Raw genomic sequence first — 24739 nt, 5'->3', positions numbered from 1 at the left:
GTGTGTGTGTGTGTGTGTGTGTGTGTGTGTGTGTGTGTGTGTGTGCCTGTGTGCGTGCATGCGTGCATGTGTGTGTTATTGAGTGTGGCCGAAAGCACCCACCCACTTCAGTTAAGACGTCCAGTCTGAGCTCCACTTGCTGATGTGGATATTTTGCTTTTCCAGGGGAAGAAAGAGGAGTTGAAGTTCTTCATCATCGAGTTAAGCAAAGAGTTCTCCATTTTGTCTCAGTTCACCAGCTTCGTTACCATTGAAGAAAGGGTTTGTTCAATTTTCAGCCTTTTTCACATTTATACTGTTATTCGAATTCATTTCTGGTTGCTGCCCAAGACACCCACCTCACCTCCACCCAAATTAAAATTGTAATATGTAATTTCTTAACAAAACAAATAGTATTCTTTCCTAACAGGTGCTTCCCGCCAGTGAGTTTCTCTAGGATGAGGTGTAATTCAGGCAGAACTTATGTTGTTTCAGCTGCTTTTGCACCTCTGTTGTGTGTGTATTAAATTCACACACAAATATTAACATTAACATTTGAAAACCTTTCTCTGTCTCTTTCTCACTGTCCACATCCAGGACATATGGAGTACACAGAGTCGCCACCTGAGCTGCATTCAGGACCCACCAGGTGTGCAGCTGTACACAGAGACTGGCCCCTCATCCAGTGCTGTTGGTCCTCCCCTCGCCCCAGCGCCACTCCCCTCTTCTGTTCAGCCACCTCCTCTGCCTGGACTACGTGTACCCAGGACCAGAGCCTACAGGAAGAGGAAGGCGGCCTGAAGCTGCTGTGGCAGAGCAGGGGCCACTGCCTGGAGGTAAAACCCGTCGGCAGCCAACATCATACATCTACTGCAAGTGTGGCCACCCCAAAAGGATTGACACTGACCACACTCACATTGCAGGTGTGTCACACTGTGAGACTGTTGGTGGAAAGACTGTGGAGGAGTGGAGGGAAGAGATGAAGAGAAGACAGAAGGGCAACTTTTTCTATCTTCATTTATAACCTTTCATTTACAGTTGCCACCACTCCAAATGCAACAAGCATTTGTTGGAGTGGTGGCAAATGTTGCAGAGTTGAGTAGAGGGCTCCCTCTGGTGGCATTAACATAATAATGCATTTACTGTTTGATGTGGAAAGTGGAAAATGAACCCAGCGGCCGAAATTAACACAGAACAACATCACGGTTGTATGCAATAAAGGTTTATATTTTTTCCTTACAAATGAGTGTAACATGGATGGATTGATTTGCACAACTTTGGTCGTTTACGGTCCGTGCATGAAATATAATTATTCTGCAGTTCCTCACGTTGTGTAATGAAAGATGCCAGTTTAAGGGGTATTGCCTAATTTCATTGTCCTACTAAGTGCAAATGTATGTTGACGTTTTGTGAGCTTGTTCTTCATTAGCCGACGCTGTGTCAAGTACCTCACCGCGAGAAGCTCCGCCAACTCGTGTCACCCGGGTGTATAAAACGAGCGCTCCCAAAACATACTCAGTTTGAACTGCGCAACAGTCTCTCTGCCTTTTCATTGGACAGCAGACACGCAGTGACAGTCGGTAGCAGGTTGTGTGGATGACAGCGGCTAGCATCACACTTCGACACTGAAGCGGCTAACGCTAGCGAAGTGAACGAGGAATAGCAGATGAAATTGCTGTTACACAGCCGAGGAGACCGCTGACTGAAAGGATACAACGCTATTTATAAGTACGGCGAGGATGTCTGTCCCGGCAGGAGAGGGATGAAGATGACACCACTGTTATGGCGAGTTGTGTCAGTGTGGCTATGTGTAGCTGTAGTCTCTTGGTAAGTTGGTTAAATTTGTCCCATTTAAACATAGAGCTGTTATTTCGCAAGTAAACACAGACTGTGAAAAGTACCAAACTGTATGACTGACCTTACTGACGTTACAATCTGTTACGACGCAATAGCTAACTAGCTAGCGTGAATATTATGCTGTGATGTGGCACCTGGCTGACTTCTGACTTGTGTCAGTGTTAGGAGTTAGCTTAAGTTGCTGACCATTAGCTATGTTTAACACTGCTAGGTTAGCTAATAAACTAGTGGTTCCTAAAATAGTAGCTAACGTTATATTGTCCTCTACCTCGTGACATCTTACTGCCTGGTGAGTTTAATCAGTAATTTAAATATAATTTGTCACTTTTACATGAGTCTCCTTTGAGCAGTAACTGACAAGTGTTAAGTTACCGGTACTTTATGAAGGACACCTGACTTAAAACAACCGTAATATTTCTTCTGGGTCAACTGTACATCAGTGACCGTTGATTCCCACGACCGGTACTGTCACAGAGCTAACGTTAGCTGACGTGACACAGATTTGGTCCATCAGCTCTTGACAGGATTATAGGCCTTTCACGTCAGCCCTATTGAAAGCTGTAGGTTGTTAGGTCTGTGTAAATCTGACAGACACGGTAACAGCAGCAGAGAGAGAGAGAGATTACGCAGGATGATTATGGGCTCCAGTCATGATGTTAGAGGATAGTCGCAAAACATAACACACACTGACCACTGTACTTCAGATAAGGAGGGAGGGTGATATGATGTAATATGGTATTAAGATCTTTGTTGGTGATGTTGACCTGGCCTACTTTCACCAGCTCTCATTTTACAGTGAAGCTTTGAGTGATAGTATTTTTGTCCTTTTAATGCCTGTTACCTATACAGTTGGCACAGAACATTTAAGTTAAATACACATTTCTCGTGAGGCAGCAGAGGTTTGTCAGTTAACAGATGTTAACATACTTTATCTCAGCTCTCAAACAAGCTCTAGTGTCATCATAAACATAAACAGCAATTGCTTAACATTTAGGTGCAACAGCTTCATGGTTCTGGTATTGTGCATGCTGGCTAATTGGAATGGCACACAATGGGACACTGTCTGGAGGGACTTTGATGTCATTAATTGTATTGATTGCACCTGTGCCTTTCCCTCACAAAGATTGGAATTTTTTTGCTCTCAAATAGGGTTGGCTGATATTTAATGTAAGACAATATAATTTTGTCCACCATCAGAGATTTTGCCATAGTTGTCATACTGTGATATATACTGTATGGTATATATCTTTTTATTATGTCTGTTTGTATTAGACCTGTAACAGACTGACTCATCAGCTGGACTGTTTTTGTGGCTTTTTGTGGTTTTTATGCATGTTTACATTTCCAAGATTTCATCATCTATGTGATGAAGTTCCTTGATTTGTCATATATTTATTTTGCTGGATTAGTAAATAACAGACATTGCTGTCTCATCCATTTTAACCATCAACACATTTTCAATTAATTATTGATATTGTGATATAGAATTGAATATATAACCTGTGATAGATGGTTTTTTATCCATATCGACCATCTCTATTAACAAAATACTAATGATGTGCCAAAATGTAAAGGATTTTAAGAAGGCCTGGGAATCAAAGGGTAACCCATTACACATAACAGTTTTTTTTCCCACAATTAAATATAATTTAGTACAAGCATTTCCACAACATGCAATATGCTGGTGCCTCAATATCAGTGTGTTTCAAGAGGCTGCGTCATGATACAGTATGTCCCAGTGACAGTTATTTGTTCTGCCTGTAATCTGAATCCTTTATGGTGTATGAAATCACTATCAACATGTGGGTGAAGTCATATTGTCACCTACTGATCTTATCTAATTTTTGTTCAGGTTAAGTAGTGGAGTAATCAATGATACGTCATTTGTCACATTCATGTGACGGAAGGTGAAAGACTCACCTATCAGACAGGTGTGTTCCAAGGACAACCTTGATGAGTTGACATCTACACGTGAGCTTTGCACTTGTGGGACACGTGTATAGTGATTAATGACAGGTCACTCCTTCGTATCCCACCTGCTCTGTAAGATATTGCATACAGCCTGCTTTCCCATGCACACTATATCCTATTCTTGCTATTTCTTTAAGTTTATTTTATCAGCTACTTCCTTGAAAAATCCATGTAGAGCATGTTAGGCTCCCCATCACACAGAACAGCCATTTCATCATGAAGGATACACCTAAAAACATCCTGTACTTGTTTTACAAACATATCATGTATCTATGCAAAGTTCTAGCATTCCTACCACTTTAAATGTAAAGTTGACTGCTTTAACTCTTTGTCATTAACCACTCAGTTAATTATTTAGCAAACCATGCCTTAAGACCACTCTTGCTCCTTTGGGAATTGCATTATGGCTGCTGGCTTTCAATTAGAAAACAAATGTGCTGTTGTTCACTAAAGTGTTTGTGACTAGTCTGGCCTCTCAAGTCAGATCAACAAAGCAGTTGAGCCAGCCAAGTAAAGAACTTGACCTGAAATCCTGAATAAGATCCAGATAATAGCCTGGATTGTTGACAAGTTGCGGTCACTGTTGCAGTGTGGTCTTTGAGACTGGAGCAGGGAGACCTTTTCCCCCACAGGAACATGACATTATTGCTGCTAATTGTTGTTGTCTTCCTGCCAGGAGTGGAGATGGTCACTGTGACCCAGACCTCCTTTTCTGGCACAGTGTCACACAACAGAAATGTGGGGTTTAAAACTAAAGGGTAGGGTTTCAGTGTATTTCTACACAGGAGCTTAACACTTACTAGAAAAAAAGCAAAAATCACTGGAGAAAAAGAAGTGAACAATATTTGTTTTTTATTTTCACATTCCTATATAGTGTCTTTTTTTACTAAGCAGGTGACAGATGCAGCAGGTTTCAGATGAGAGACAAAAATATAACATACTGAAATTTAAGTAACATTAAAAAATAATTACAGAGTTCACATTGAAGGCTCTACAGTCAGGTTGAGTAATGTTCAACTTGTTTGAGGCGTGTGTATACAAGCAGATAAAATGAATTGATTATGCTGGGTTACAAGCCACCTGGACTTTTTCAGTGTGTCACATTGTGACGCTGTGATGCATCTTCCCCTGTGTCTGACTCACTTCAGTCAAATAAAATGTTTCAAGAGTTGATAAGTACCGTATGTTTATAATCTGAGCTTCTTTCCCAGATGCCAGGACATTTTTCTAAATGTGTTACAAGGCGACCCATGTACAAAAAAATTGACTCAATGTTGTTATGACACCAACTATTCTTCCCTTCATCACATAGGTTCCCTAGTTGCTATGTTGGTTGCACGGAGTCGCACCCAGAGGCCCAGAGGCCCGTGTCCTCACAGGACGTCAGTTCGGAGGAAGAGTCAGGGGAAAAGACTCCTCATCACAAGGTAGCATTGGTTGTATAATACTATACTACAACCTGCCTCATTGCCCAGAGGTTTAGCAGGTTGCTGTTTGAGATCACTCATGTGACCATACACTTCATCATATATTTTAAAGTTTATTTAACACAGGAAAACCACTGCCTTGCCACACATATCAGATTCACAGCAGTTGCACAACAGTATGAATATGTGGGGCAGCAGAAAATTTGTATGTAGCTTTTTCAGATCTATGGGTGTTTTTATGTGTGTGTTATTCTCCAGGTTGAAGAGAGCTGGGATTTACCTGCCCAGCCCTTGTCTGAAAACGAGCTGTTGCTAGAGGATAATCAGCAAAAGGAGGAGCAGACATCACAGGGCGTAAAAAAAAAAGAAGAATATTCAGAGGTACAGTTGCAGCATAATATAAATTAAAACATAGGTTTGGGACATTCAAATCCCAACTTAATACTGCAAATGGATTCTGTGCAAGGGCACTTGCTTAATGGATGTAATAATTTCAAACGCACGACCTGATTTTAGCATTTGGTTGCTTCCTGAGCAGTATTGCAGTTTCAGACTGGATAACAAATCAGATACTTCATTCCATCCAGTTCTTTTTATTGATCGTTCCTGGAACATTTGAAGCTTTAAGTGTTTGGTTGATCAATCCAGCTCTGGCTAATGGGGCTAACTATTTTAACGTTTCCCTCGACAACTCAACTATCTCTCTGTTTTTCCATCAGGCCTTTGAAGTGGAGGAGTCCACTGTAGAGGCAGAAATGGAGGCAGACCGGGACATTTCACAGTCTGAGCCTGAAATTGAGCCTAGCTCCGAAAATCAACATCATGAAACCACTGGCATTCAAGACCAGGATTCAGCTGCCCTGCTCCCATCCTCTAACCCCGTCTCTGATTTTGCTGCTGAGCTTAAAGACAGTCCTAGCATCCTCAATCTTCAAGACAATATCCCAAATAGGTAAGTAATGATTACATCAAAACTTTTTTTTATCTGTAAAAATGCTTATTTTTCTGTATGATTGAGTTTAACACTTTTTTTTATTTTAGTGTTTTGGATGATGCATCTGATGTAGCTGCACCTGAGATCCTTGAATCTGACCTTCCTCCTGCTGACTGTGAAGAAGAAAATAACCCATTTGACAGTGATAGGTGAGTACTGTTAATCTTGTGGCCTAGAAAAATATCAAAAAAGCATTTCTCAGTTGGCCTGATCACCTCAGAATGTGGCTGAAGTTCTGTTTAAAAGGTAAATGTAACTCTCAGTCTCTGTAACAAGACAATAATGTGTTTGTGTTTCCACAGCAGTCCTCCAGTGGTTCTGGAGAACATTTCAAATGCTCACACTGCAGGTACTAAAACCCACACTGACCCTCCTCTGACCTCTCCAGCTGGTCACAGCACACAGCACCTGGAGGCCAACACATCACAAACTCTGAAAGAGCAGGTAAGGAACTCGGATACAGTGTGAACTATTTTTTTTTTTTTTCTCCCTACCAGAGGAAGTGACCCAGCTCTCATTTTCTCATTATCTGACAGGACCTGAGCTCCCCTGTTACCACAGACACAGATTCCAGCGTGAGCAGCAAAGACCCCGAGGACATCCCCACTTTTGATGAGTGGAAGCGGAAGATGATGGAGGTGGAGAAAGAGAAGAGTAAGATCCTGCTCATGAAGTTGTGTCAAAAAAACATTGTGTATATGCATCAAACCAAACAGCACTTCCTGTTTCATATCAAGCTACAGGAATGTAAGAACTGAATTGTATTGTAAACTTATACTACATTTCTTTGTTGCATTTTTTTTCTCCATAGCTCTGTCTACTCATACCTCTAATAATGGGGGTTCTCATCCAGTGAAGAAGGTCCAGAAGAACTTCAATAACTACGCCTCAGTGGAATGTGGAGCCAAGATCCTTGGCGCTAACCCAGAGGCTAAGGTAATGTGTATATAATAACTACATCCTTCTAAGAGTTTATTTGCTCTGTTGCATGTTGACTCAACAACAAATACACACTGATAATGATTTGTCAATTTGTTTCATACAGAGCACTTCAGCCATATTGAAGGAGAACATGGACTTGTACATGCTAAACCCCTGCAGTAATAAAATCTGGTATGTAGTATGTGTGCATCTCCTGCTTTCTATCCTCAAATGTAACCTGAGACAATTTCTTTCCACCTCCATCTGAAGTCCATTTACTATATTTTGCTTCTTGTTCTCTGTCGCTCAGGTTCATCATTGAGCTCTGTGAGCCCATCCAGGTGAAGCAACTGGACATTGCTAACTTTGAACTCTTTTCCTCGACTCCCAAAGACTTTCTGGTGTCCATTAGTGATAGGTATGCACTGCAAGCTATTAAATGTGATACAGTATGGAAACATTTCTGTTATATCTTCGGGGAATCTGGATATCAAGCATAGCTCAGTTTCAGACAGTTTCCAGCTTGCTAATGTTAATTATCTTTTGATTTAGGTGTTCTTTAAAATTAAGAGCATTTTAATAGAAAAACAGAGTGTGGATCATTATTGAAAATATATCAAAATATTAATGCAATTAAAGCTGGTACCAAGTTTAAATGATCAAAACCACAGAAGGAATTTGTGTGTCATAATTTCTAATGACACCAGGCTGTAATCATTAAATCACTGAACTGACTCATATAAACTTGCTCCTCCAGATACCCAACAAATAAGTGGTTAAAGCTGGGAACCTTTCACGCCAGGGATGAACGCACAGTCCAGAGCTTCCCATTAGATGAGCATCTTTATGCTAAATATGTGAAGGTGAGCATAATATTTTTTCATAGTCACACTATTTCTGTGTCTGTCTTTATTCTATGTTAATGTAGTGTGAAGGATTGACTGTCATCTCTTAATGCAGTTGACATGTTACACCTTATTCAGGGCTATTTCTTCACTTTCCCTCTCAATCTCTTTGAATGGAAGTTTTGGCTCCTATATGGCAATAAAATTATTCTCTGGTTGTTAGAACGACTGTTATGAGACTGTATCGTAGAAGGCCTTAACATCTGCATGTAATAGTCAGTTATGTCTCATTCAAAACACCAGCAGAAGGCTTGAAATGTAAAAGGTGACTATTCCAGTCTGGAAAGTGTTTTACGTTCTAGATTTAGATGACCAAATGTCAGAGACAATGGCATCACTTTACATCTGAAGCAGCTCAAATAAAACCAACACACACAATTTGTTCCTGTTCTGAATGCATGTAAAAATCTCCTTAATTTCTTCTCTCCTCTTTCTGTTTCTCTTGCCTCAGATGTTCACCAAGTACATAAAGGTTAGCCTACATTTCTTGCAGTGGTCTGTGGCTGAGTGAATTCAGTAGTAAACATGGAGGGGAATTTACTTTGTTTTTCTTTTATGGTGTGATCATCTTTAAACAGAATTGGATCTAACTTGCTATGCTACCTGCTAACCCATTATAACTTCAAGATGTGCTTTTTGAAGACATTCAAATTGCACATAATGAACTTTTGATAACCCACAAAACTGATACCCAGCTGATGTAATTCAGATGATCAAGCATATTCTGTCACATTTCTCTCAGATTTCCTCACACAGTAACTCACTGCCAATCAGCCCATCAGCGTATCCTCTTAACCCATTGTCCTAATTTTTTACAACAAAACAAAATCACGGCTTTGCTGTTTGTTCATAACACAACTGCTGCTGCAAGTGTTGATGTATGTAATAATACAGCACACATTTCATGCATTTTTTAGGTAGAGCTGGTCTCTCACTTTGGCTCTGAACACTTCTGTCCCCTCAGTCTCATAAGGTACGTAGAACATCACATAACATAAAATCTTTTTACTTGCTTTTTGAAAGCTGGTAAAAAAACCAGAACCAACCGGATAGAACAAGGTTCACCGGCTTGTGTGTGTGTGTGTGTGTGTGTGTGTGTGTGTGTGAGTGAGTGATATCGTGATGACTTGTTACATACTGCATGAGCTCTAGATGGTGTCAAGTGATATTATATAATATTTGGCATGTGATCAAGTTGATTCAGTTCACACATACCAGACCATTAAGCCTTTGGTGGGAACAAGTGGATGTAATACATATGTTAGCTGCTGCTGTTGCTGTCAGTCCACTTCCGCGAAATGTAAATATAAATCTGGCGAAGGCGTACACACAAAAGAGGTCACACATTTTGTTAAAACCAGCTCACATATAAAAAATATTGACTATAATATTTAAATAGCAAGCTATATGTTGCCTGTTATTTCTGGTGTTTGAGAAGCCCCATCAAGGGAAATCCTCATGCTGAGAAAAAATGAAGGGATTTAATGGATGACAAATTGCTGCAAAAAACAGATTCGATGTTGCTGTTGTATGAGCATGGTTATAGAATGATTTTGATGTACTTTTTTATGCCAGGGTGTTTGGCACAAGCATGGTGGAAGAGTACGAGGAGATAGCTGATCCCTCAGAAAGACCGGATGATCAGGATGATGACGTGGGTAAGAACTGAAAACGTCATATAAGTTAATACAGTTAGAAAGAAGTATTGCAATATGCAAGATACACTACAGTCTGTTAATTTGTGTATCCAGGCAACATTTTTCATGTTCTGTTTACAAAAATGAAACTGGTTTCACAGTCTTATTTATTAGTGTCCTGTTGCTGTGAGACTGATTTGTTTTGGACTCTGCTTCCTTCAGATTATCCTCCTGGATATGCAGCCGGTGAAGTCAAGTTATCCAAGAATCTGATTGGATCAGCCAAGGGTAAGTCTGGCTGAAAGGGATTTCTACTGCATACAGATGACCTGGATTACTGTATTAACTTGTTACTCTGGTGTTTACATTTTTCTCTTCAGATGTCATTTTGAACATGGTCAGTAACATTGCTGTGAATGTTCTTGGTGGAGGCCCGGAAGGTGAAGGTATGACCAACACAGTCAGCTGGATGTTTCTGCTCACTGGCAGCTCAAGCATTTCATGAATGACATGTAGTCACTATTTTATTTCCCTAAAAGTAAAAAACTTTTTGCCTTTTCACTTCTTTACAGTATGATGAAGTTTGTGATTAATAATAATTTGTACAGTTAATCTTAATGTTTTATTTCTTACAATTTGTAGGCAACATTTCATCCCATGAAGTGAACATGACTGAGCCGTCAGCGCAGCTTGAAACCACCACCCAAACTGCCACTACAGATCTTTCTTCAGTGTGAGTAACTGTCAACACCACTTATAGTTTCTTTCAACAAATAACTAATCAAAAACCTCAGTGCAACAAAAGTCAGTTTACCTGTGATCACTCATGAATACAAGCTGAAACACAAATGCAGCGGAGGCATTGGAAGAGCCATACTACCAGTAACAGAAGGTGCAGAGGCTGTGCACAGTTCGCTATGTATGCGGCATTCCATTGTAAAACAGGTGTTTCTGACTTGGACCAAGAATTATCTGTAGAAATTGGTGTTTCAGTGACTGATCAGAAAGTGTGAAGGACATTGCAGAAGGTCAACTTCTTTGGATGACATCCAAGAACAAAACCATTACTCACAAAACAGCACAAAACTGCAAGATTAAACTGAATGTTGGCAGCACATTCTTTGATCAGATGAAACTAAAATAAAATTGTTTGGATCAGATGTTCTCTGGTGAAAACTGGCCAAGTATGTCCTCTGACTTGAATCCAATAGAACACCTTTGGAGTATTTCATAGCAGAAGGTTGAGCCCCCTTGAAAACCCCTCCAGCTAAGAGCAGCTGAAAATATTCATCTGTGAAGAATCACAGAACATCTCTCCACAGATTTGTGTAAGACTGGTATCGTCCATGACCAGGGGGATTGAATCTGTCATCAAAAATAATGGCGGACATACAAAATATTAAAAAATAAAAGACTGAAGGGTGTACTGACTTTAGTTGCAGTTAGTTCTTGGACCTTGGACGTTTTCATTATAGTTTAATTATTGTTTTTCAAATTAATTGGTTTCATTCTTTGGCAAAAAAAACAAATAAAATTGTTTAAATTGACAGACTTTGTAATTACTCAACATTTGTTCTACACTGTGTGAAATTGTTTGAAATGTGTTTCATTAGGTGTAATTAGACTTCCTTTTTTTCCTTACACTGTAGATTTACAAGTGAATGTGTTTAAAGGGTGGTTATTTATTTGCTTTTCCATGAACCTCTGTGTCATAGCTGATAAGGTTGCTTTACAGATACTCTATACTGTAGTTAAGCATGAAGTGCTACATATTTGGTGTTTTTTGAAGTTTATGGGTGTAGTATTGTGTCCCACCTTTGCTCTGTTTTATATGTACGATGTTGTTCTTCTTCCTCTCTAGTTCCGGCTCTGAAGAGGTAGAAATCTCACCAGATCCTGATATCCCTACAACTGCAGCCCCTTCTGCAGAGACCCCTGTGTCAGAGGCACCTGATACTGAGTCGAGCAAACAAGAGCTCCCCCCAGTGGAGGAAAAAGTTGTTATTCCTTTAGACAAAGATGAGGAAGAAGATATAAGCTCTTCAATCACCCTTTTGGATAAGGAGGAGGAGGTGGATGATGAAAAAGAGAAAAGGGATCATCATGAGCGAAATGACTGTGCACTACTTCCGTCATTTTCTTCTTCATGCTCTTGCACAGCTTCCTTCCAGGAATATCTCCATCAGCAGTGTTCAGCCCTGCTGTCCAAAAAGAGGAAATGCCAAACGACAGACAGTAAGCAAATGATTCCTCCTATCCAGACACCCACTTGGCATCTACCTCTGTCCCCCTCCGCCTGCCCTGAACCTCAGCTGCACCACAGTGAGATACATCAGCTCCGTGAAAAAGAACAAGCTTCTGAGCAGGAGCCAGAGACTGGAGCCAGCCCATCAGAAGCACCACAGCCTCCAGGGAACACAATAGAATCTCATAAAGAGTCTATGTCCCAGCCTCCTGTGCTGGAGCCTAGTCAAACCTCGAGCCTCCCCAAACCCAGTGCCACCGATTCATCTGCTGCCAAGCCTACTCCTATTGTGGAGACACCACAGCAGTCTTCTGAGGAAACGGTGAAAGAGCTAAGGCCAGAAAATAGCCTGGATGTGCCGGCTGTAGAGAAGCATACTGAGCTTGCAGCGTCTCTCAGTAGCTCCATCTATGTGAAACCCAGTGTCAGTGACACATTGGACGATTTCTCAGTGGAATCAACAGAAGAGAAGCCTAATTTTGATGTTTCTCAACTAGAAATAAGTAACCCTGTCCAAACCCCGGATAAAACAGATCAGTCTCAGGTTCTCCTTCCTACAACCTCCCTTCATTTAGACCATCACCCTGACCCACCAACTGTACCTGAAAGTAACACTGCTCCCACTGAGTTGGTCCACCCAGCTCCAGACACTGTCACAGAACTTGAGCCCTCTGGTGGCTCCCCAGTCATCACAGAAACTAAAACGGAGGATCTCCCAGAAGACATCTCTACATCATCAGGTGGCAACGGTCAGCTGCCTCGCCCCTCTTCTCCGGCACCTTCCTCCTCTCCTCCCTCACCATCCCTCTCAGACATCTATGCAGAGACCCCCAATGGCACAGAGCAGAATGGCAACCTGGTGCACGGCTCCAGCCAGAAGGAGTCTGTGTTCATGAGACTCAACAACCGCATCAAGGCCCTGGAGATGAACATGTCACTCAGCGGACGCTACCTGGAGCAGCTCAGTCAGAGGTGAGGGACGACGCCGCACACCAGTGCTACAGAAAGAGATTGCTGTTCTTCATGTGTGACCTGAGTTTGCGGGTGATATGAATGTTTCTTCATCCATATTTTGATTCAAGGTATCGAAAGCAGATGGAGGAGATGCAGAAAGCTTTCAACAAAACCATCATTAAACTCCAGAACACCTCGAGAATAGCAGAGGAGCAGGTGAGCAATTGCAAAGGCACAAATGTCAGTCCAGACAGTTGCTGTGTAGAGATACTTATTGTTTTGACAATGTTGTCCCAAAATGAAATTCTTGCTTGGCTGAACGCAGACGTGACTGCAGCTGTTGCCTCCACGTGTCAGGTGTATTTTTCCAAAAACTTTCTGCATTTGGAGAAAAGCTACAGATCAGTATTTTTGTATTAGCAATGGATCAAATCAGTAATGTTAAAAAAAGGGTTACTCATAGTGACAAACCTACAGATAATTGTCACCTGACTGCAGAGCATTTTATCTTCTTTTAGCTAATCGTTTTGGTTTACGGCCCACAGCTCTGCTGTTTTAGTTCGTTCTCACTGTTCTTTTATCATCCTTTTCCAGCAGCAGCAGTAGCAGAAAGCACCTGTTTTTAGCACCATATGCTAACACCAACACCAAAACCAATTGGCAGACAGACAAAGTTAATGAATAGCTGGTGAACATAGTGGAGCATTGAGCAGCTAAAAAGCCAGATAGTTCCTGCAGGAGCTTGTGGAGACAAACATTGAGCGAAAAAGAGAGTTAATATTAGACTTAGACATCAGCAGGTGTCTAGATGCACAACTGCCAGGCTGCTCCATGTCTGCTAGATGAAATAAGCAACTGTTTGCCAACATGTTCACCATATCAACTATATAAGACATTTCAATATGGGGTTTACAGCTTGTTTCTGCTGCCAACAAACAACCAACTGTCAAATTGAGCTTTACATATTATACCTTAAAATATGTATCCATAATATCTCCCCACACTATTTCAATAAAGCACATCTGAATTGCTGTGTGTGTGTGTGTGTGTGTGTTTGTGGTTGCTTAATATGATGTTCTTTTCTCCCATAGGACCTGCGTCAGACTGAGTCCATTCAGTTGCTGCAGGGTCAGCTGGAGAATGTGACTCAGCTGGTTCTCAACCTGTCTGTCAGAGTCAGCCAGCTGCAGAGTGAGGTAGATACAACGCCTCAGGCACGAAGCCTTCATCTGTGATCAGAAGTTTTCCAGCTGACGATTAAACTAGTTAATTTAGTCCATTTTTATGGGACCAAGTCATTAGGATGCACCAGTACTTTTGCCTCCCAGGTCATGACGCATAGTTTGAGAAACATCTTTAAGGCTCTGATTCAACTTCTGAATTACATATTTGAATGTGACCATGCCATTTTCTGTATCTTTCTGTCTTATTTTGTCACACCAGATACTACCACTGGTTTGTTAATGGTATAATCGATGGTCTGTCTCCTAGGTGTCAGACAGGCAGAATTACCTGCTGCTGTCTCTGGCCTTGTGTCTGTGTCTTGGCCTGTTGCTGTGTGCCAACCGCTGCCGCATCTCCACTATTCCTCCCGCCACAGAACCAGAGTCGCCCATACCCAAGAGCTACAGTTACTGCTGTCCTGAAAGGTAGGGTCACAATTGTACAGTACACAACAAAAATATGTATATAAAAGTCTGAGAGAGAGAGAGAGAGAGAGAGAGAGAGGTGGGTTTTTTGAAAACTACATGATGTGAGCAAAGTGGCATCTCCAAATGGGCTATTACAGCAAATGGCGAGAGGTTACAGTGCCTTGAAAGGCTTCCATTCATTAAGCCAGTTTATTGATAGTATAATTCATCAAGGATGTCGCAGCTGGAATCTTAAGTGATCCCGCAGCTGTGACTCATGTCCTAATAAAGGTGCTACATGCAGTCCTTTCCCTCAACCATTACTGTTTCCTTAACAGGCAGTTCTCTTCCTGTGATGAGACGGGCTTGAAGAGGAGTGCATCCTATCCTCTGATACACTCTGAGTCATTCCAGTTAGCCACCACTGAAGGTAGAGTTGTACTTCTTGTATCATCACTGTAATAATAGTAATTGTTTTCATATATCTTGAATAATAGCTTACGAGTCCAGAATTGAACTATTCCTTCTCTTGGTAGAAATTAATCTCATTCTTTGGCTCACAGGCCCAGAAATGCTGCACCCAGAGGAGACACACAGTCTTTGTCCAGCTAACAGAAAGGTGTGTAAAGACAAATATATTGCAGTGCAGAATATTGGTGTAAAACATAGATCTGAAATACTGGTTGTAAACGATTAACAGTTGTTCACGCTTTCTCCCTAACCTCTTCCCACGCAGAGGAGACGTCGTAAGATGAAATCCATAGAGAAAGTGGAGACTCTGAAACCCTCCTTTCATGCTGCTCTGGGACTGAGTAATGGAGCTGTTATATGTAACGGTGTGCCTGTCACCACAAACCCTACACCCCTTACAAAAAGGTTACTTCAACCTACCTTTAGAGACTCACCATCAGAGGGCAGCTCAGAGGGATCTTCACATTCAGATGACCCCTCCTTCTGTGGCATCACCACAGCCTGCTCTCGAATCTGTGACAGCCTCCCTCCACCCAAGACCCGGGCGGAGAAACGGGCATTAAGACGCCAGCGTCCCAAGCCCAGCTGTGCAGTGGTGGACTTGCTTCAAGCCCCAAAGAGGGGCAAGAGCGAACCGTTGCCCATCTCTACTATAGAGGACATCATGAAAAGCAAAACAGAGAAAAGCTCTGGGACATTTAGGGTAAATGTTGCCCTCTCAGGTCCTGTCTGACAGAAAAAAAGTGACTAATTTAGAAAGGCTCTACTTCTTCTCATTCACTGCGAAACTCTTTCCAAAAGAGGATGGATGTTAATTTCTGTAGCCACAGGCAGCTTTGAGCTCTAAAATGAGACTCCACTCTCACTGTTTAGTTTTGTTTTCTGTTCATGTTCTCTGTTCTGTTCTGGTCTTGTCATATCTTTTATATTTGTTACACTTCAAGTCAAAGAAATGTGTTCCCAGCTTACAATTAAAGCTTTCCTCTTTTGTTTGGAAATGTTGACTGTCACAATTGACCTAAAATTCAACAAAAAGGACTGAACAGATGTTTATTTTCTATAATCTATGCACATTTGAACACACATTCAACATTTCTTTTGTCAAGAAACTTCTGTCTATAAAACATCTGTCTCACTTTTCTATCTTTTATTTCATAGTAAATCTAAGAAAACCTTCTGCCAGGAAGTCGCCTCAGACTTTCAAGGACAAACAGAGGGCTTTTACTTTTTTTCTGTTTCACTTTCAGAGTAAAAGCAAAGAAATTGTTTCAGAAAACTATCGGGGGTGCAGCACAGAGGAAGTACTTGGAAGAATACATACTCTACAAAAGTATTAGCAGATTTCTATATTGAAAGTGGACATATAGAGCTATTCAACAGACATGCTCATGGCCATAGTCTGTTTGTAATGGCTCTGTTGGTTAAAGATTCAGTGAAGCAGAAAAAAGAAAAAGCTACTTACTCATAACATGGACAGACTTCAAGGAAAATGTGTTTTTTTTTTATTTTTAATTGACGTCGTACACAGAAACTAGTGCCTGAATATACTTAGATGCAGACGCCACTCAACCTTGAAAGAGCACAAGATACAGCGGTTTTGAAGGATTCATTGATGGGTTCAATCTTCCATTATTTGGTCGTGTAATTAAAGATTTTATCCAGCAGTTTGGGATGTTAGTCAAGGATGGAACAATTCTGCTTCAACCCTGAGCCTTTGACGTGCCTCAGGTTTGAAATGCCATGTTTCCCCCTCAAGCTGCTGCATTTTTCATTCATCTCAAAATATGATTGGTTGGATTGAGTGAATTGTGGACTTTACTTTTCAACAGTTTCATTCACATTACAAGTGATGCTGCAAGTGCTATCAAGGGAAAATTAAAATTAAGAATCCGGGCGGATTTGAGCGCAGACCCTCTGAGAGCTGCGAGCATCCACTTCACTGAAGTACCTTGAGTGGGTCAATGAGCCCCTCCTCCCCGGGCCGGCCTCAGGAGTGTTGTTCTGTAACTGACCCTGAGCCCTGAGCACTGGAGGAGAATAACGTTCCCCGCCCCGGTTTTATTGAAAGGTAATGGTAACAGCTTATGAATGTTGCTGACTAGTGTTATTCAGATAATGTTGTGTAATAATTTCTACTTGTATTGTCTGTAGTTGAGAACCAGCTGCAGTGGGTTTAATTTACAGAAACACGAGGACGCTAGTTTATTACAATCAGTGTGATGTTGCATAAAAATTGGACACACAGCTATATGGCTAAAATTCATTATTAGATAACAGAATCTGATGGGTTACAGAATATGGTGTAACGTCTTTTAAGTGGCACTGACATTCACGTACTTTCCTCTGATTGGCTGAGTGATTTTTTGCACTGATTTTTGGGCAAAAGGTTCATTTCTCTCAACCTTTAAAAAGGTTAAAATGTGTCACAGTCGCAGCTGTACAAAATTGAAATGAACACACACACACACACACACATGCAGGTAGACATTTAAACATTCATGAGACAGTAATTTTGGGTAAAAATACCAAACAAAAAAACAGCAGTTGCACCCAGGTTTGCAGGTAGCAGAAAGGTAAACTATAGTAACCTCTCTTATGTAAGTGTTTTGTTGCTTTGTGCAGCAGGGGGCAGTGTAATCTTTGAAGAAACCTACAATGATTTTTGATCTACCATCACCATCAGTTTCCATGTGATGAGTCATTACTCACAATGTCAGTAAATTACTTCAAGGGCTAACACTGCTTTCCACCATGCCAGTTTATTTGCCTTTGTCTCGGTTTGTGCCGCTACAGAGCCACTGAAACTGCTGTCCTTATGATCCGGCTTGTGTTCTCATATTAAATGTAGTTGTTAGACTGAAACAAAGAATATTCCGGTTAAATGTTCTGGGTGTTTTGTAGTGAACATTTGAAGTGTTTTTAATGGAAAAAAGAACTGACTAAAACTGTGTTTGAAGACGGGATCTTTTGATGTGCAGCCTCAGCCACAAGCATTTATCGTATGGCTCCAGCTGTGTTTTTCAAGTCGAAAAACTGGATTAATTCTATTTACTTTTACACACACTGTCTCTTGCTGTGGTCAGGCACGGTCAGAGCGGTGGTGGATGTGAGAAATTAGGTTAAAACCTCTTTATTCATCTGACCCGGTTGGGTAGCAGGAGCCTTTCAGAGATAAGCGTGCCTGATGCTCTTTTTTTCCTTCATTTTGTTAACAGAATTCCTAGGTTTCTCTTTGCCATGCCTCGTCCCAAAGATTATCTGTAAATGCAGGGCTGCAATCCTCTTTTCCCAGGCACTCTCTTTTTATCCGTGGTCTGTTATGGACTGAATATTCTCAGTATGCTGTTGTGTGTATGTTTTTATTTTGGTATACAGGTGTCTGCTTTATATTTACTGTTAGCTTGTTCACTCTCCCGACTGACTCCTTCTGAAGACGAAAGAAATGAGTCCAGTCTCTTGGCAGATGTCTCTCTAACACTATAAATACTTCAACTACTGAACTCCACTTCGTTCTGTTAATTCCTTCTCTCATTTCCCCTCTTGTCTCTTTATGTTTTAGATTCATAAAGCAGGGGATATGTTTTTTTAAAAAAAAAACATTTTTCCCAGGGAAATTTCTGTCTACTTGTGCAGATTTGAAGTCCATTGGTTTTATATGAAATTGCGTCTGAATACATTGAGAAAATCTTGGTTATGTTGGTTTACATGTTTATATGTTGGGCATTTGGCCATCTAACCCTAACCCTAACCCATAAATCAGTAGCCTTTCTATTTGTCAGTTTTGTTATTGCTACATAGCCAACGTTAGCATTAACAGCTGTTTACCCACTAATCTACATTCCTTCATTCCTTTACTCACCAAGAGCTGTCTCCAGTGGTTCTATTTCTATCACTTCTTTTCTGTAACTGAAGTTAGCATGCTAACCAGCTAGCCCCGGGCCAGTCAGACTATCTCATCACTTTCTGATACCGAGTCACTGTAGCGTCCAGTCTGTCCTGAAGAAGCAGCGCTGCTCAGAGGGCGTATTGTAACCACTTCACTTGTAAACACAACAATGGCTGAGGCTCTTGCCAAGACTGGTAAGTAAACAGCTGTTAATGCTAATGCTAGTTATGTAGCTTTAGCAGTGTGTGTGTGTGTGTGATGTGTGTGTGTGTGTGTGTGTAGGGTGGATAAAGCTTTGCAAGTGCCAGTTCTCATCGGCCTTGAATGCTCACCTGTCCTTTTAAAGGGCAAATACTCTAACCTTCACTTTCTCTTTCCATCTTTCCATTACCTGGTTTCTACTTTAATTCCCTTTTTCTCCACACTTTGTTATTGATTGACTCACACATTAAGCTATATTTTTTCTCCCACTGCTCTCACCCTCCTCTACCTCCTCCCTCCAATAGCTCTCTCCTCTTTTTCTCTCACCATGCCTACTTCTCTCTCTCGGTGTGGGAGGGGGGAGTTAGCGAGGAGTGGAGGATCCCGTCAGTGTGAGCGTATGCGATTGGATGAGAATAATCCTCGGAGTGCTTTGCTTTCTTAGATTTTTGTGAGAGGGGAGTAGGGGGGTTTCTTTGATGTTCTGCGGATACCATTTGAGACCGCGGCATTAAATGCGGATTTACAATTTCTGTCATAGATTCTCCCATCCCCTCCCTCTGCCGTCTTCATGAGTGTTACTGCTCATTTCCTTCTCTTTCTTTAAATTGCACCACTCATATTTCTACAACCCAATCTCCTGCTCTTCCTTCCAGTTGTTGGACATCACAATAAACGCACATGTAGTCGTGATTTCAGAGCAGTTAAATCTTCTTCATGGGTCAGGCTACAATGGCATTCTGACAGGGCCGTTTAGCAGGGTGCTTAGCAAGAGGCCGATAAGACGTTGGCAGCCACTTGAAATCAATTCGGCCATGCTTTACCCTCAGTAAGCCCACTGTCGCAGAAGTTCCCATGTGCTTGTGGTTAAGCTCGGTGTGTAGAGCTGAAGTAGCCATTCAAAAAGCTGTAGCAGACATGCCACATTTGATAAGCCTTTGGTTGGAGATGTATGTATATGAATAACAGTCACCTCCAGGGAAGCTTCTGCTTAATGTTTCATGGGCTTATTTTCTCGGTGCTTCTCTGTCATCTGAGATTTTCTGCTGTCCGATGCGATACACAGAAACATGAGGTGTTCCCTGTGATTGTGGCTCATCTGACACAGAAGCCTGAGGTGCGTGAGGAGGAATAATGGATATACTTCCACATGCACACTCATACATCCTGCATTCATGAAGTGCAGACGTGGACATACAATATTGAATCCACATTCACTGGGTCACACTGTGTTCTCACGCGAAGCCCACATGGGTGAGACACAGCTGAGACACACACACACGCACAGATGAGATGTGACATGTTGACTAAATACAGGATAGGATGCACACCATTCAGCCTTGAGTAAAGAATGATCATGGCTGACGTGCACTTTCACAGAAGCATGTAGCCTAACCTTTCCCCCGCTGATGAATGAATCACAACCCAGATGCCAAAGGTGACCTTACACGGTGTGTGCCTCTGAATGTAGCCAAACTCTTCCTCATGCACCATGTTTGCAGACTCGTAAAACCATCTGTCTCTCACAGTGGGCTGAATCGTTTTATACTGGCGATTTCCACTAAATCATTTCCTCACTTTTCGTAAAAGATCATCAGCATTGCACACACTGGAGTAGACACACATGAGCTTGACACATCTTGCCCATGTAAAACACATTTAGCGTCAATGTGAGTCTCCTGAGTTCACAATTTAGCATTTTTGTATGTGTACGTTGACAGACAGTAAAACTATTTTATAAATGCAAAGTCATCTGACAAAATAAACATAAATGGAGCTTAAAGGAGCTCTATGTAAGTTTTACTTTTGCTACATAGCTAATGTTAGCATTTACAGCTGTTTATTTACCAGTCTGGAATAAACGCTTCAAGTTCAGCATCAAACTTCACTCTTTTACTTGCTAAAAATGCAGCAGTGGATGGCAACCTTCTTGTTTTGCTTTTTTTATCACTTCTTTTCTTCTAATGAAGTAAGGCATGCTAACCAGCTAGCTCTGAAGAAGTATTCTAACTATATTGTAAGACCCCAACCATCATCACTGTTTTCCAAAAATTCACTTTTCTGTCTCCACTAATTTTAATTAGTGGATTATTAAAATGTCGGATTATTCCCCAAAACAACTAATTTGTATGCTGTGTCAGAAGTGTTTATATTTACATTTCTATAATACTGATAACTATTTAATAATGGGGTAATGGTGAACATTTTGAGACAATTTCACTGAAAAGTACCACAAACAGAGTCATGTCAAGAATGAAAAGAGAAAGCTAGTGAAGGGAGTTCGATAACTGTTTTTTCTTCTCCACTCCTGTCCAGCTCTTTAGAAGTTCATCATCTTTACGGTTTTATATCAACATCATATCATCATCAAAAAATTATACAGACAATAGCCAATACAAAATTTACTAAATGACAACTGAAAAATAAAGAAATCAAGGAGCATCTCTTATTTATCCCCATCCCTCCCCCACCCCTCCAGCCGCAAAATGGTCAAATGTGAAATTAAACCTTTGGCTCCTTTCTCAGGTCTGCACACTTAGCCAATAACAGTGTGAAGTGGGTGTAAATGTCAGATTGTCAGTTTCAGTCAGCTTTTGTACATTGTATTAAGTCACGCTACACGCTTTAATGAGCCTTTGCACGACCAGAACCTGCGACTGCTTTGCTGGACAGATCAGATGACTGGCCATGATGCTGCTCGCCCTGAGTGTCAGCATGTTAGCAGCACCTGGTCGGTTTTGTCCATTGACAGTACCAATGCAGTTCATTCAAAGAACAACAATTGTGACTCCAACTGTTATATATATATAACAGATATATGATATCACAAAACTGTCTCAATCAAGACTTTTAGCTACAGCAAACAAGCTCACTACAGTGTATAATGAATCCTCTGACAGCGGCCATGGGGGAAATCAGACCATGGAACTGCTCAGACTGCAAGACAGCCGACCCAAATTTCTGACGTGCCAGTGATCCATGCGATCATCCAACAGTCAGATTGCTGATCATTGAAGCAATTAATCCTGAGTCGAGACGCCTGTCAACCTGCACGTCAAATCACAAACAATAGAGCAGAAGTTCAGCCCAAATCTGAAATTATTTGAGGGTGACTAATTTGGGGCTAAAATCGGACTTCCATCCATACTGCGTCTGTTTGACGCACTTAATGGAGAGGGGTCAAACACTAACATGTACATAATAAAGATGTAATGTTAAATGATTTAAAGTTTTTTTTTTTTTTTTAAAGAATTAGTCTTTAGTTCCTGGTTCATTGATAAAGTATCCAGTAGTCTGTTCTCAAATAACTCATCTACAATTCAAATTGTTGAGAACCCAGAGGTTTGAGTGTGCTCACAAGATGACAAGTACAATGAGAGGCCAAAAAATATATAGGAGCCCTGCTGTAAATACCATTTTTATTGAATCTCAAGTCTTTGTTTTCTGTTGAAACTGAACCATTTGATGATCATTTCTGAGGCTCAATCGTTGCTAGGCAAACATCCTAATTCACCGGCAGTATAGGCAGCAACCGTTTGGTCTCATGTGCCTGTGTAATGTGCTAATTAGTATTTAAATTAATATGATTCTCTTGTGTAACTGCCTTTGTAATTGTGAATTATAGTGCATGGAACAAACAGTGCAAAATTATGTAATGTGACAGGGAAAAGCATTTAAAAGATGGCATGCATTGTGTGTGTCAAGACAGGAGAACTGAAAAAGAAAGAGGAGAAATTGCATGCTTCTCTCTGGGATAATGTTCAACTCTTACAGATCTAGATGGACTGTTTATCCACTCAAGACTCATACAGTATTTTGAGTATCTCTGTAATTGTAATTTCATCTATCTATCAATCCTTGACTGATGACACATACACATACTGTACGACAGACTATCAGCTGTGAGGAGACAAAAACCCACAACAATATGTTCAAGGTGTCGGACATTAGGGACACTGTCTTCTGAAATCACTGTTACAAAGTAGTTTTCCTTACATAGTGGTCTAGAGAAGCAGTTTGAAGGCCACTACACTGACCCTGACACTGCACCAACCTCGAGGCCGAGTGGCCTCCTCTCGCTCTGACTGTCGCCATGGTTACACACAATGGCGGGGGTGTGTGTGTGTGTGTGTGTGTTTGTGTGTGTGGTGTGTGGGTGGTGTGGGGGGTTGTGGGTCTTGCAGATGAAGATGTGATGATTATGATGATGATGATGATGATGATGGTGTTGGTTGTCATAGTTTGTGCCCGGGGCTTCTGCTTTTCCCATCAGGCCCACCATCCTCCGCTCATGACCTCTGTCACCTTCCCTGGGGAGACACTTGCCAGGTGAGAAAAGCACGCAACAGGAATTAGAAGGACCAGGTCGACTGTATGTGTGCTCCCCCGAGCAAGGTTGTGTTTGGCTGATATATCCGTCCTTTTTGCTCGTTTTATAAGTAAGTACAGGGCAGCTGATTTTTTTCCAACTAAATGGGGCATGGAGATGCACTTGCTGATATGAATGGAGTTGCTCTTAATGAGATTCTACTGTCTAATCATATTGATTGATTGGAACTATTGTGTTTGATTTAATGTTTTCAGAGGAGAAAGTCATCCTTGTAAAAGTAACTGAATGAGACAGTTTTTACGCATTTGTTTGCTGACGCTCTGACGCTCACTGGGAAGACAGGTGTGGAGGAAAACTAAATAATGTGAAACAATAGGTCAATTTCTCGTATTGAGTTTTTCAGAGTTAACTCTGGACACTCTGGGCGGCTGGACAAACTGTAAATACAACACAACACATATTTTCCCCTTATAATGTGTTATGGTTAACATGTTAGCAATTGTCCGTTAGACGTCCAGCTGATACAGAGCACTATTTGCAGAGGTGGAAAGTAACTAAATAAATTTACTCTGCATGTACTGTACTTAAATACAGTTTAGAGGGACTTATACCTGAGTATTTCCATTAATGCTCATTTATACATTTTACCTCACCAAGATTATTTAACTACTATATTTACTAGTTTTTATTTTACATACAAAACATATCATCAGATAAACTTATAAAATATGATTCGTTATAACAGCTTGAGAATGTGGCTGATTAGACCTACTCAGGTTGGGTTATACAAAACTATGTATGCTGGGATTTATTATACATGAGGCCACCATGTACTAACAAGAAAAATACAATTGTCACTTGCCCAAAAACAATAATAACATGAGAGCCCCTTCAGTCAGGAAAAAATCTTTTTTTTATCTTGTTGTAGAAGATAATATCTTGTGCACAGAAGATTAGAGGATAAAAAAATATCAACTTTCAGAACCTTTGGGGATCTGTAATTTAAGACTCTGAGAGGCGTCGTTGTGCATAATATGTGTGTGTGTGTGTGTGTGTGTGTGTAGCTTAAGTCCAGTTTCACTGTCCTTTTAGCTGAAAACAGCTGCCTGATGCTGCTGGAAATAACACTGATCAGAGCAGGGAGAGTGAGGGAAAAGAGCTGAAACTACAGAGTCTAGTGATAATTACCTGTGGGGTCATCACTTTGAGCGGCACCATTCCCCTTACATGTATTAGTTTGATCCATCGTTAAAATAACATAGCTCCATTATCCAACATCAGCCTGGTAAAAACCTGTTGCTGTTCACAATGTTTTTCGTTTTTGTATCCC

General features: G+C 41.0%; 1 protein-coding gene across 3 annotated transcripts; it reads left to right on the top strand.

The window, feature by feature from the left end:
• The first annotated feature begins 1561 nt into the window (after positions 1–1561).
• Positions 1562–17340, top strand: LOC111228996 (SUN domain-containing ossification factor-like). 3 transcript variants are annotated; one of them, XM_022755134.1, is made up of 24 exons: positions 1562–1806; positions 5120–5234; positions 5493–5615; positions 5954–6186; positions 6276–6377; positions 6534–6672; positions 6765–6882; positions 7040–7164; positions 7274–7341; positions 7460–7567; positions 7907–8012; positions 8506–8526; positions 8972–9027; positions 9630–9712; positions 9914–9979; positions 10072–10137; positions 10334–10424; positions 11553–12908; positions 13019–13106; positions 13982–14086; positions 14382–14539; positions 14860–14951; positions 15085–15140; positions 15258–17340. In XM_022755134.1, exons 1-24 carry the CDS (start codon positions 1742–1744, stop codon positions 15723–15725), a joined length of 4008 nt encoding a protein of 1335 aa, XP_022610855.1. In that variant the 5' UTR covers positions 1562–1741; the 3' UTR covers positions 15726–17340. The 3 variants fall into 3 exon arrangements, with proteins under 3 accessions (XP_022610855.1, XP_022610854.1, XP_022610856.1); XM_022755133.1 differs by having other exon boundaries at positions 6531–6672; XM_022755135.1 differs by lacking the exon at positions 8506–8526 and having other exon boundaries at positions 6531–6672.
• The last annotated feature ends 7399 nt before the right edge of the window (positions 17341–24739 follow it).

Source organism: Seriola dumerili, unplaced genomic scaffold, assembly GCF_002260705.1.
Source record: "Seriola dumerili isolate Sdu_G_001 unplaced genomic scaffold, Sdu_1.0 BDQW01000226.1, whole genome shotgun sequence".
Taxonomy (NCBI): Eukaryota; Metazoa; Chordata; class Actinopteri; order Carangiformes; family Carangidae; genus Seriola; species Seriola dumerili.
This window is presented reverse-complemented; position numbering and strand designations above follow the sequence as displayed.